The 11,608-nt window shown below is 44.2% G+C and overlaps 2 protein-coding genes across 7 annotated transcripts; both read right to left on the reverse strand.

The window, feature by feature from the left end:
* Positions 1-147: 147 nt before the first annotated feature.
* On the reverse strand, positions 148-8,264 carry hdac10 (histone deacetylase 10). Of its 6 annotated transcripts, none has more exons than XM_086028811.1 (20): positions 8,110-8,264; positions 7,927-8,010; positions 6,596-6,730; positions 6,422-6,518; positions 6,204-6,301; positions 6,033-6,137; positions 5,896-5,964; positions 5,706-5,832; positions 4,851-4,916; positions 4,720-4,779; positions 4,517-4,606; positions 4,346-4,452; positions 4,202-4,269; positions 3,050-3,278; positions 2,457-2,532; positions 2,066-2,148; positions 1,931-1,987; positions 1,569-1,842; positions 1,247-1,422; positions 148-451 (listed from the first exon to the last, which is right to left on the reverse strand). In XM_086028811.1, exons 2-20 carry the CDS (start codon positions 7,983-7,985, stop codon positions 256-258), a joined length of 2,172 nt encoding a protein of 723 aa, XP_085884937.1. In that variant the 5' UTR covers positions 7,986-8,010; positions 8,110-8,264; the 3' UTR covers positions 148-255. The 6 variants fall into 6 exon arrangements, with proteins under 6 accessions (XP_085884937.1, XP_085884932.1, XP_085884934.1 ...); XM_086028812.1 differs by having other exon boundaries at positions 268-451; positions 1,263-1,422; XM_086028806.1 differs by having other exon boundaries at positions 7,927-8,214.
* A 688-nt stretch (positions 8,265-8,952) lies between these two features.
* aplnr2 (apelin receptor 2) lies at positions 8,953-11,387 on the reverse strand. The gene is made up of 2 exons (XM_086028703.1): positions 11,302-11,387; positions 8,953-10,393 (listed from the first exon to the last, which is right to left on the reverse strand). Exon 2 carries the CDS (start codon positions 10,332-10,334, stop codon positions 9,054-9,056), a length of 1,281 nt encoding a protein of 426 aa, XP_085884829.1. The 5' UTR covers positions 10,335-10,393; positions 11,302-11,387; the 3' UTR covers positions 8,953-9,053.
* Positions 11,388-11,608: the final 221 nt, after the last annotated feature.

Consider the following 11,608-nt stretch of genomic DNA (forward strand, 5'->3'; position numbering starts at 1 on the left):
AGAATGTGGGACCATCAGGCAAGGGGGTAGCACCGAGTTCTGTGCCCCATAAATGAGACCTGGCACAACAATAAACAACCCCCCCCCCACACACACACACACACACACACTCCGACAGCCTAACCTCCAGGCAAACACACAATGGAATAAATGTGAATATTTTAATATTGTAAAAAAGTTGTCACAAAAATATAATGCATTTTAGGTTCATTGAAGATTTGTCTCACGTGTGAGTGTGGGTTACTGCGCCTCTCGCTAAGTCAGCTGACATTGGTTCAAGCAACACAAACCTAAATAAGGACTAGTTCTATATAAAAAAAAAAAATGAATGGATGGACTATGAATAATACTGGCAGTTACTGTGGTTAGCACGTCTGCCTCAGAGTTCTGAGGTAACAGGTTCGAGTCCGGGCATGGAAGCTTCAGTTGTCCTTGTCTCCACTTTCTTGTACTGTTTTGATGAGAAAATAGGACAAGTTACAACAATACATATAATTTAAAAAAAATACAATACATTTGAATATATACCATATAAGGAGACTCACCTTAAAATAAAAAAGGATCAAAATTGGATCATCGTAATATGATTCAATTTATTTGTTGAGCAAGAAAAACAATTGCTATATTTATATAAAGTATACACTGTAAATTATAACCTTAATTTAACGGACTAGGGGTCTGCGTCGTACGTTAAAGCCAGTTGTCCATTAATGTGAAACACTTGTTTCGTTGTCTAAAAACACCCAGTACAGTACAAAACGAATGTAATGACCAGTAAATAGAAAATGAGAGAAAAAAAAAATCAAGTTCCAATTTGTCACAAATACTAAGGTTAGTGTACTTCCTTTTCTCAACTCCAGTCCAATTGGATGCCACAGTGAAAGGCTTGACAAAAAAAAAAAAACCTGGTACAGTAGAAACCCGCTATTAGCGAACCATGGAAGCAAAAATACTCATATAATAGATTAAAATGCATTGGGGGAAAAAAACGCCGATAAACCTCCAATGTGTGTTTTCCACAAAAAACGGGGGTTGCACCCACAAAAAACTAAGAAAAACCACGTAAAAATATACTTAAAAATATTGCTAAAAAAATCCAAATTTGTGGGTGCCGAACCGCGAGTGTGTAGGTGTCCACTGTATACAGAACCAAAACCAGTATCGAATACTCAAGAGACGATGCATGTGTGGACACGTACGAGTGTGCAAGTAAACAACAGCAGCCAGTCCCATAACTGACAGTTACCGTATTTTGTATTCACCTGAAGTCCTCAGTAGCATCCAGTCCACCTGAAGGCCGAGTCTTAAGCGCTCCAGTGCCTCAACATCTTCAGCAACTGGAGCGGGAAGTGGCCCCAGAGAGGGCGCCGGACTCCCAGAGAGGGTCGATGCCGTTGGCCTGACTAAAGCCTTGTCATCCTCCTAAAATAAGTACATTTTCACAAAGCCGCATGGACATTTATCACAAGGTCCCAAAAAAAAAAGTTATCTTTCTAAAGGCCCTATGTTTAATGGAGCTACCCATCCATCCATCTACTGTTGAATTGTGACCGGCCTGTTCTCCTCACCTGCACGAGCACAAGCACGTGACCCCTGGCCGGGCCCTGCAGCAGGCCGGCCAGCTGCTGCCACGCGCCATCGCTGGGGCCGCCTGTGCCAGGGACTCGCGCCAACAGCACCAGAGCGGGGTCGTACTCGTAGGCAAGAGGCAGGAGGAGGCCGAAGGTGGCCTGCGCCAAACCCGACGTGGCCCCGCAGCCTTTCTTCAGACGCACGGGTATGTTATATTTGCACCGGGGCTCCTCTGGCGCCTCCTTGCTGATATGCACTGTAAGTGTTGTCCTGAAAGAGGAATATACGGTGATCACGGTTCATCACTTTATTATACATACTCTAGTTTCATGCATCGTAAAGTAGGGATTATACCGACCCATCTTCTGGCAGGTGACCCCAGACTCCAAGGCCTCCAACACATACAATCAAAACACTACACAAAAAGGGGAGAAACAACTTGGCTTGCTTACTAGTGCTAATCCAGTTCCAGTTTAATCTACTTTAGTTTTACCGTTGTTTTAGAGCGGTAACACGCGTGATGACGGTCTCCAGCGCCATGGAGACGTCACTGACCAAGGCCAAGCCGTTGCAGATCTGGTCAGGGGAAATAGAATGTCAATATTTTGGAAGGGATATTGCATTTGCGGAATAAGAGTTCATCCACCCGTTTTTAGCCATCTCTGGGGGCGGCCATTTTGTCACTTGCTGTCGACTGAAAATGACATCACGGGGTTCAGGTAACAACCAATCGCAGCTCAACTGTTTTCTGAAGCTCAGCCGTGATTGGGTCTTACCTGAGCCCTGTGATGCAACTGTGATGTCATTTTCACTTTCACTACATATGACCACGAGCCCCCCAAAATGTAAGCGGTTCGCGTTTAAAAAAAATGTTTTGACTGCACCTCATTCTTCTCCATTTTCCCAACAAGTGAAATGAGACAGGATAACGTGGACACAGCATCACCATCAAAATCCTCTCTAAATGGAGAGAGAGGGAAAGACGGTAAATATTCCTAAAAGTGGAAGCCAACGCAAACCTTTTTCTTGCAAGAATATGTTCTATGCAAGCCCACTAGTTGAAACAAGGCATTCTGATCAATATTGCGTTTGCGTAGTAAGAGTTAATGCACTCGTTTTTAGCCATCTGTGGCGGCGGCCATTTTGTCTTCTGTTGACTGAAAATGACATCACAACTGCTCACTACGACCAATCACGGCTCAGATTCAGACAACAGGTCAACCGTGATTGGTCGTTGTGAGCAGTTGTGGTGTCATTTTCAGTCGACAGAAGGCAAAATGGCCGCCCCTGCAGATGGCTAAAAACGAGTGGATTTTGCTGCTTAACTCATATGCCACAAACGCAAAATTAATAATAATGCCGTGTTTCAACTAGTGGGCCTGGTGGGAACATATTTTTGAAAAAACTATCCTTGGGTTGACTTCCCTTTTAAGTACTCCATTTTGGTTGTTTGGTTGAAACCCAAAAAGGATCGTACTTGACTGAGAGCGAGTCATCATGTTGTGACAAGTTGAAGCGTTGGCATCCGTCAGGACAAGCCACTTCCTCTGGGATGACCACCGCGGTGCGGACGGGAGGCGCGTCACGCTTCTGCGGCGCGGGCCACGTTACGGCGTCTTTGCTATCAGCTTCTCCCCCTTGAAGCTTTTCTTCTCTTTCTTCTAGCTTAAAGCGCTTAGTGCTGACTTCTGAGAGGGGTGCTTCAGCTGGAGAAATATACATAACAAAACATAGCAAAAGCTTGGGAAATAAATGGATGTTTAACAACAGGTAAGTGTTGAGATTGATATCGTGCTAGCACAAGGGGGCTAAACTTGGTTTCATCACGGGCCACATATAGTAGCTTTGGCTTCCCTGTTAAAGAAGTTGAGGGTAATATCATCTGACCACGCTCTAGACTTATTGAGCATCAGTGGGGCATCCTCAAATGAACTCCATGCCTAAGCGATTTAAGAACCTGCTGGAAAATATTTGCCACACAAAATATTGATTGTGACACTCTGGGTATTTTTATTAAGGTTTGTACTCTCTTTTGTTGCTTAAAGTGGAAATCAACCCAAACAAACATTTTTCAAGAATACGTTCCCAGCAGGCCCACTCGTTGAAACGAGCATTCTCATTAATATTGCGTTTGTGGAATATGAGTTAAGCAGCAAAATACACCCCTTTTTAGCCATCTCAGGGGGTGGCCATTTTGTCATTTCTGTCAACTGAACATGACAATAACCACTACCCAGGGCTCAGGTAACGACCAATCACAGCTCGCCTGTTTTCTAAAGCTGAGCCGTGATTGGTCGTTACCTGAGCCTTGAGCAGTTGTGATGTCATTTTCAGTCGACAGAAGCGACAAAATGGCCGCCCCCAGAGATGGCTAAAAACGTGTGGATTAACTCTTCTCTCACAAACGCAACATTTATCAGAATGCCCTGTTTCAACTAGTGGGCTTGCATAGAACATATTCTTGGAAAAAAAATGTTTGGGTTGACTTCCTTTAAGACATTCATGGCTGTGTGTTGAGTTATTTTGAGGGTACCGTGCATTTACACGCATTAATCTCCCTCCAAGGGTAATATTGTTTATCTAAACAAAAACTGTAATTACAATGGGCGACTCATCAGGCCAGTAATACCTGCATGCTTGAGACAGGACCAATACGTCCGATGAGCTGCGCGCACACATTGAATAGACTCGAGCGCGCTGAAAGAGAAGCGTTTTTTACTCTAAGTCAGGCCGTCGTGTAAAAACTCAGATGGGCGTCACTGTGCGACTAAACCTCTGACAGGGGGCTCGGAGGTTGGCGGGCCGGGGCGCCGGATCACCCAGAAGAGTTTGAACTGTGGCGCACACGGACTGGCTGAGCGAAGTCAAGTTGTATCCGCCCTGGAAAACATTTGCGTGATGCAATCCAAAGGCTCAGATGCTCATTGAAGGGGTTTTATCTGACCTCTAGCACTGCGCAGAGTTTTCCCTCAGCGAGGTTCATCAGCAGGTGGGTGAGATGGGCAAAGATGTCTGGGGTGGCGCACATTTCACCCTGGAAAAGATCACAGCTCCATTGAGGAATAGACATAGGCTACTGGCTAGGTACACTGGCTATAAATAGCCCAAATTAATAGCACAGTGCTGTGCAAAGTATATGTACTGTACCTCTGGGTCCCCTATGGCCGAGTCAAATCCTGCACACACCAGCACCAAGTCTGGGCAAAACTGTGTCAAGAGTCACTAAAGTTCCGACAACGAACACCTCGCAGCCGTTACTTTCATTTAACTCGTCTCACCTCGTAGGCGACCGGCAGAAGGACGTGACAGAAGACAGCAAGGTAGTCGCTATTCTGCATGCCCACCTGGAAAAGAGAAAGAAGAATTCCATAAAAAAAAAAGGCTGGCAATACAGCAAAGTTTGCTTTTGGATGATTCTAAACTTCAAAATAAGACGTTTGATATTAATTTTTACAATATCATATGAACCTACACAATACAGATTGGCGAAAAGTGATTGGAGTGAGGTTACCCAAGGAGAGCAAAGTTTGCGGCTGGATTAGTCTCAACTTTTCTTTGCCCGGAATTTTGCGAGATTGTATGAACCTCCAACACAGAAAAAAATGAATGGAATGAGGTTCCACCATTGGGAATTAGAAAATATGCATTTTGCCGTTTAAAGAAAGAAATGTGGCAATATTATATATTGTATAACTATAACTCAGACTGGAACGTAAATGGAGTGAGGTTCCAAGACAAGACAACATTAGTATATATGTAAAGCACGGTTTGCTGCTGGATGATCCTGATCTAAAAAATAAGAATTCTCAAACACAGTGGCCTTGAAAAATTAGCTGACCTATCGAAAAGTTTGATAATAGACCATTTTGAGTTTCACAACAAGTTTGTTTGAATATATCAACACAGTGGCCTTGAAAAATTAGCTGACCTATCGAAAAGTTTGATACTAGACCATTTTGAGTTTCACAACAAGTTTGTTTGAATATATCAAGATTGTATGTATCTGCAAGACTAACTGCATGAGAGAGATTCCCTGGGCAAGGAAAAAATAGCAGGCCTAAAACAACATCTGCCGCAGGATCATGTGCGGTTCCACAGGTTGGCAAATTTAGCACGTCAACACTGTCACTCACCTTGTTCCATGGTACATTTACATTGAAACCAGCGCCTTTGTCCTTGCCAACACTGTCATAGTCTGATTCTCTGAGTTCAGGCCAGAATTTCTGATGCTCGTAGCGGTGCCAAGAGAAGTAAAGAACGCTGTGGAAGGAAAGCCATTGGAAATTATTATAAAACATAAAGACGTTCAGTAAATGTACACACCTTGGATCATCCTCAAATGCGTACTGCATCCCTTGACCGTGATGTATGTCCCAGTCAACTACCAGCACCCTGAAAAGAAGAACACACAAAAAATATAGAAATGCCCAAGGATGCATTTGACCTTGAAGCCGTGTTACCTTTGAACTCCATACTTTTGCTGGGCATATTTGGCTGCTATGGCCACATTGTTGAACACACAGAAACCATTGGCAGCACTGCGCATGCTGTGGTGCCCCGGGGGTCTATTCTTAATAAACGACAGGGCAATGTGGTCAAATGAAACAGAGAGATGGCTTATAAGTTCTTACCTGACCAGAGCCATGCCATTTCTCACCCTCCCGGTCATAACGCCGTCAACCAGCTGCAGCGCGGCTCCCACTGCCAGTGTGGCGCAGTGATAGCTGTTCTGTAGCACATAGTGGAAGCAACCCGTGTAGGTCTTTGACTACTATAAATAGCTGCTGAATGACGTGAAACAACAGTGAAACCCTGAACGTTTGATACCACTAATACCAATACCACTCACAGGGTGGAAGTAGACGGCTCCATATCGCAGCGTGAACTCCCTGAGGTCTTCCAGAGTCATATATGGGGTCTTCTTCACCGCTTCCAGGTACTCTTCGCTAGAACAACCTTTTTGTAGTACTTCAGGAGGCATAAAAAAAACCCACAATTGAACATTGGGGGGTTCAAGACTCACCTGTGAATCAGGAGAACGTCATCGTCTGTGGCCTGGCGGACAGGTATGGAGACACATCGAGCAGCCAGACCGCTCATGATCAACGCTTCATGACTCGCTGTCAGACGCTCGGGCCTCTCAATCTCACAATCTGGACTGGAAGTGGAGGTTTGAATTTATAAAATGTATTTTGATGCTTCTGCTTATGCAATCCAGTAGGATACATATACACGTTAGCTCTTTTGATAACACCAATGATGACAACAGACAGCATCTCGTGTGCCAGCTGAGTTACTGCATGAAGCGCTATCTCATTAAAAAAAAAAAAAGGACACCATGTCCATAACAATAATGAATCAACACAATAGTCTCTCTCTGGCTCTCTATTTGTCCGACTCTCAAATTTTAAATAATCATTAAAAATAATTTAGATGTTGTATTGGAATTGTAATAGTTTAATTCCTTGAATTGTTACTTTGACTTACTTTGGGGAGTTGCTAGCCTTGAGCTATAATCAATAAATTTATTTTCATCACAAAATATTGTAATATGTGTGCAGAATAGTGACTCCGTATAATATATTAATTGAAATTTTAGAATTTAACTGAAGAAAATGACGTTTTCCACGATAATGCATTATATTGAAATGCACCTGTGCATCTTACATTATTATTTATATTAATAGATTTTACTCTTCAATTATATTTGGTCCTAGCAGTTTGTTGATTTCATGTAGTTACCTAGGAATGAAAAATAAAAAAACATCATATACATCATAATAATATTCCGACCCTCGTGAGGACAAGAGGTTGTATTTAAAGAGGTTTGGGTGCAACGTTTCGCTAAAATAGCCCCACCAGAAACAACATGCTGAAAAAAAGAAGTTCCGACAATTTAAACTGCAGAAATCAACACAGGACTATTATACTCGTCAATAACATATACACCGATATTTAACATTTTACAACAACTAACATATACTTTATTTTCAATTTAATAAATAATAGCTGATTCAAAAATATTGGTCACGTTTCCATTAAGGTGCACCAACCTAAGTCCACCGAGTGGCAGCAACAACCTCCTCGAAACACTCTCACTTCTGACCGCAGCGGCAGCAACAATAAGTTATTTTAGGACATATAAACTCGTAAAAAAAAAAAAAAAAAACAAGAACAACAAAATCTGCACAGGTTAATGCTGCAATTTTAAATAAAGTCCAAGAGAAACGCTAACAAAATAGCTGATTGTGTTGTTGGACAACAGCAAATTAGTAGCGGTGCATACTGCATAGCAAACGGTTTCCAAACATATTTGTGGGTTCGCTAAAAGGCTGTCTGTCATCACGCACTTACTCTAACCACAATAGTTTGTAGCGGGTCATCTCCTCATCGTAGAGCAAAGCTGTCCCCATGTTGGATGTTCCGTTATGTTGCCTCCTGGCGAGAAATATTTTGAAGACGATCGAAACCGAAGTCACTGATAAGTGTAGTGGTACAGACGCCCGAGTTGTGTGCGGGCAGCGTGGGATCGATTACCCCTCAGCGGCGGTGTCTGTGTGTGCCCTGCGACTGGCTGGCGACCAGTTCGGGGTGTAGTCTGCCTTCGCCCGTTGACGGCTGGGATAGGCTCCAGCACCTCCCCGCGACCCTGTATAGGATAAGCGGTTTGGATGATGATGATGATGACGATCGAAACCGCTCACAGCGCCTTAAAAATAAAACGGTACTGCATTTTGCACAAAGAGCAAACATAATTATGGATGTACTTCAAAGCGCAAACATGTTTATGGATGTATTTCGTACCCACCGCCCCCAATGAATTTGAAATAAAAAATGGGGGAAAAAATTGTATTAATTTTAACGTGTATACAATAATGAAATATGTCCATTCTCACCAACTTACATTTGTTCTGTCATTCTCTTAAAAGCGAAATACTTCTATTTTATATTATAAAACAACATACTCTAGGCGCGCAAAATATAATTGTAAAATCAGAATACAAATATACATATAAGATAATGAATTTATATTTAGATGACATTACATATTACACTTCAATACTAAACCTATACATGAAATATTAAATATAAATATGAAAACAAAATACATAAAATAGATACAAAGTACTAAATATAATACATGTAAATAATACAACTACAAAACGTAAGAAGATACTATAAACATACATGTGTGTTTATTTTCTCAGCTTTATTACAACATTTTATGTTGAATTACTTAAACAGCTCTCTGGATGTATTGCGCTGTAATCAGTGTCACCATTCTATACTGTGTTTTCAACAAAATTCTTCAAGAATATAAATGATATAAAGACATTCTTTAAAAAAAAAGGTATCTGTGAGTTTACACCATTTTATTTTTCATACAAAAACACATTGACAATAAAAAGTATCATTCATTTACATTGGTGCCGTGACCCGTATTTTCCATCCCATTGTGTTTAGGTCTCATCCGGGTCCGCTCACCCCTCAGTGACAATGTCTGGTTCTTGCGTCTTGTCTGCAGTTTCCTCCCGTGTTCTCGTAGGGCCATCTAAGATCCCCTCATCCTTTTGTACCTCCCTTCTTTTCACCTCCTTTCTCCTCTGCTCTCCACACAGCCGCAGGAGCATCCGCCTACATTTCTTCCGGAAGGACGGGTCGCAGGCGGCGTAGAGCAGCGGGTTGAGGCAGGAGTTGAGATAGGCCGCGCAGGTGACGTACGGGTGGGCCGCCAGAAGGATCTGATCCAAGGTGCAGGAGTACGGCAGAAACCCAAACTCCAGGAGCAGAGACAAAGTCTTGTTGACGTGCAGAGGCAGCCAGCAGAGGAAGAAGGCCAACACCAGAGTCACGATGACCTTGAGGAGCCTGCGCTGGCGGCGGCGGTCGGGTCGAGGCCCGCGGCCAAAGTGTCTGCTGAGGACGCGGGCCAGGGAACAGTAGCACACCAGCAGGACGATAAGGGGCAACAGGAAGGCGAGCAGCGTGGATTTGAGGCTCAGGACCGCCGCCCACCACATCTGGGCACGCTCTCTCTCCTCCTCATCTGGCTCGTCTCCGATCAGCATGGAGTAGTCCATCTGGCACACTAGAGAACCCGACTCATCCGGCCAGTCGGCCTCCTGCACGGATCGCAGGAGCAAGCCGGGGAGCGCCAGCACCCCCGCCAGCAGCCACAACCCCGCCAGCGGCCACGGGGCCCGGGCGGGGGGGCGGCGGTTCAGGCACCCCGTCAGGACCCAGTAGCGCTCCGCACTGAGCACGCTCAGGCTGAAGACGCTGGCGTACATGTTGAGGGCGGTGAGGAAGCTGCTTAGCTGACACAGCGGCTGCCCGAAAGGCCAGCGGTAGCCCAGGGCCGTGTACGCCGCCCACAGGGGGAGGGTCACCAGGAAGCAGAGGTCTGCTAATGCTAAGCTAGCTATCAGAGAGTCTGTCAGGGAGCGAGACGGGCGCGGGGCCCCGGAGGATGAGGAGCAGGAGCTCGAGGAGGTGTTTCTTCTGGACGGATAGTCGCAGTCCCTCTGATCGCCTAGGCAACACGATCTCCGAAATCCCGTCGGGTGACTCCTCCTCCGGTTGGCTCGGTCCACGTAGGCCCACAGCACCAGAGCGTTGCCCAGGCAACCCAGCACAAAGGCCAGCAGGTAGACTGAGGGGATGATGGAGTAGGAGGGAGACCAGTCTGTGTAGTCGCATTGGAAGAAAGGAGGAGGTGAAGGGGAGGTCAGGGAGTCTGCGTCGGACTTGTTGGACTCCATTTAAATGATCTTTCCAATTCGCATTAGTTGTTTGCTCTTCTCGGCCTCGCTCTGCTGATCTAAGCAAGTGAAAACAGTTTGGAGAAAGGTTATCGGCTTCACGATTTTTTTCTCTTTCCCAAGGCTAAAGGGGGGCTTGACCGATACATGGAGGTCTGGAGAAATCATTTAGAAATATATTTTGGACTATCAAATCAAATGCTAGAAGGGCCTAAGACAGATAAACAGATTTCTGACAGGGCTATAGCTACCTGGTGTCTGCAGGCACCACATTGGTGACCCTTGAAGTAGATTATGTGGTTGCAAAGGTGTGCACACCCTCTTTAATTGGAAAGGTGTCTGTGTTCAAAATTAAGCAGTTACATTCAAACTTATGTTCAATGGGAGTCATCACCAAATACATTTCAGTTTTTCCAGGTAGGCCTTAGACATTATTTTGTACCTTCTGGCAGAGGCCTTCCATTTTCCTCTCAACACTGACTGCCATTTTGAACTCTTCATAACTCCTTCCAACTGAAGAAAGGTGAGTTTTTATTCTATTTTTACTTCCCCTCTTGAAAAGATTAGAACATTTTTTTCTCAACTGACTTGTCAGTTCAAGGTCACATAAACGAGGGGAATAAAGATTTGAAATGATTCATCTTGGTCCATTTTTTTCCTTTAGACCACAGAGCCTGCCATTTGAAAAGGGTTCTGTTGACTTCTCATTTCTGTATTGAAATGTGACGATAACCATAAAGCGGGAAATGCAACTCGGCAAGACATTAAAAGGGTCTGACTCCTCAGTACAATATGAGCAGTAAAATGAATCATAAATACATTTTTCCAAGCAGATGCTAACGTAACTAGCATGTAGCTGAAAGTAAACTGTGAATTACTAGTCCCCCTGTGTCCTAACAGGCATCTTCAAAGGGTGGGAAAGTTCACTTTAGTTTTAGTATATAGTAGTAATCTGAAGCTCACTTACCTGCACACATCAGCTTGAATTGAAATCCGTCACAAAACTGGGGGGAAAATCAGCTACTCTCTTGTTCTCTAGTAGCTCTCTGAAACGGACATGCTGAAGATGGTGCCTATTTTATATATAAGCGACGTTCCACCCCAAACCCCCAACATACACACATCCCTCCTCTCATTTGTCCTCATAGCAGACCACACCGGTGGAGTTACGAGACCTGCAAACAAAACACGCGCAACTCAAGCACGCACACACAATTCCCAGGGGAGACAATAGGGTCCGCCATAGTCTGCTTGTAGATACACACAGATGTAAA

The sequence above is a fragment of the Filicampus tigris genome, chromosome 4 (assembly GCF_054856515.1).
Source record: "Filicampus tigris isolate MCC_2025a chromosome 4, RoL_Ftig_1.0, whole genome shotgun sequence".
In the NCBI taxonomy this organism is placed as follows: Eukaryota; Metazoa; Chordata; class Actinopteri; order Syngnathiformes; family Syngnathidae; genus Filicampus; species Filicampus tigris.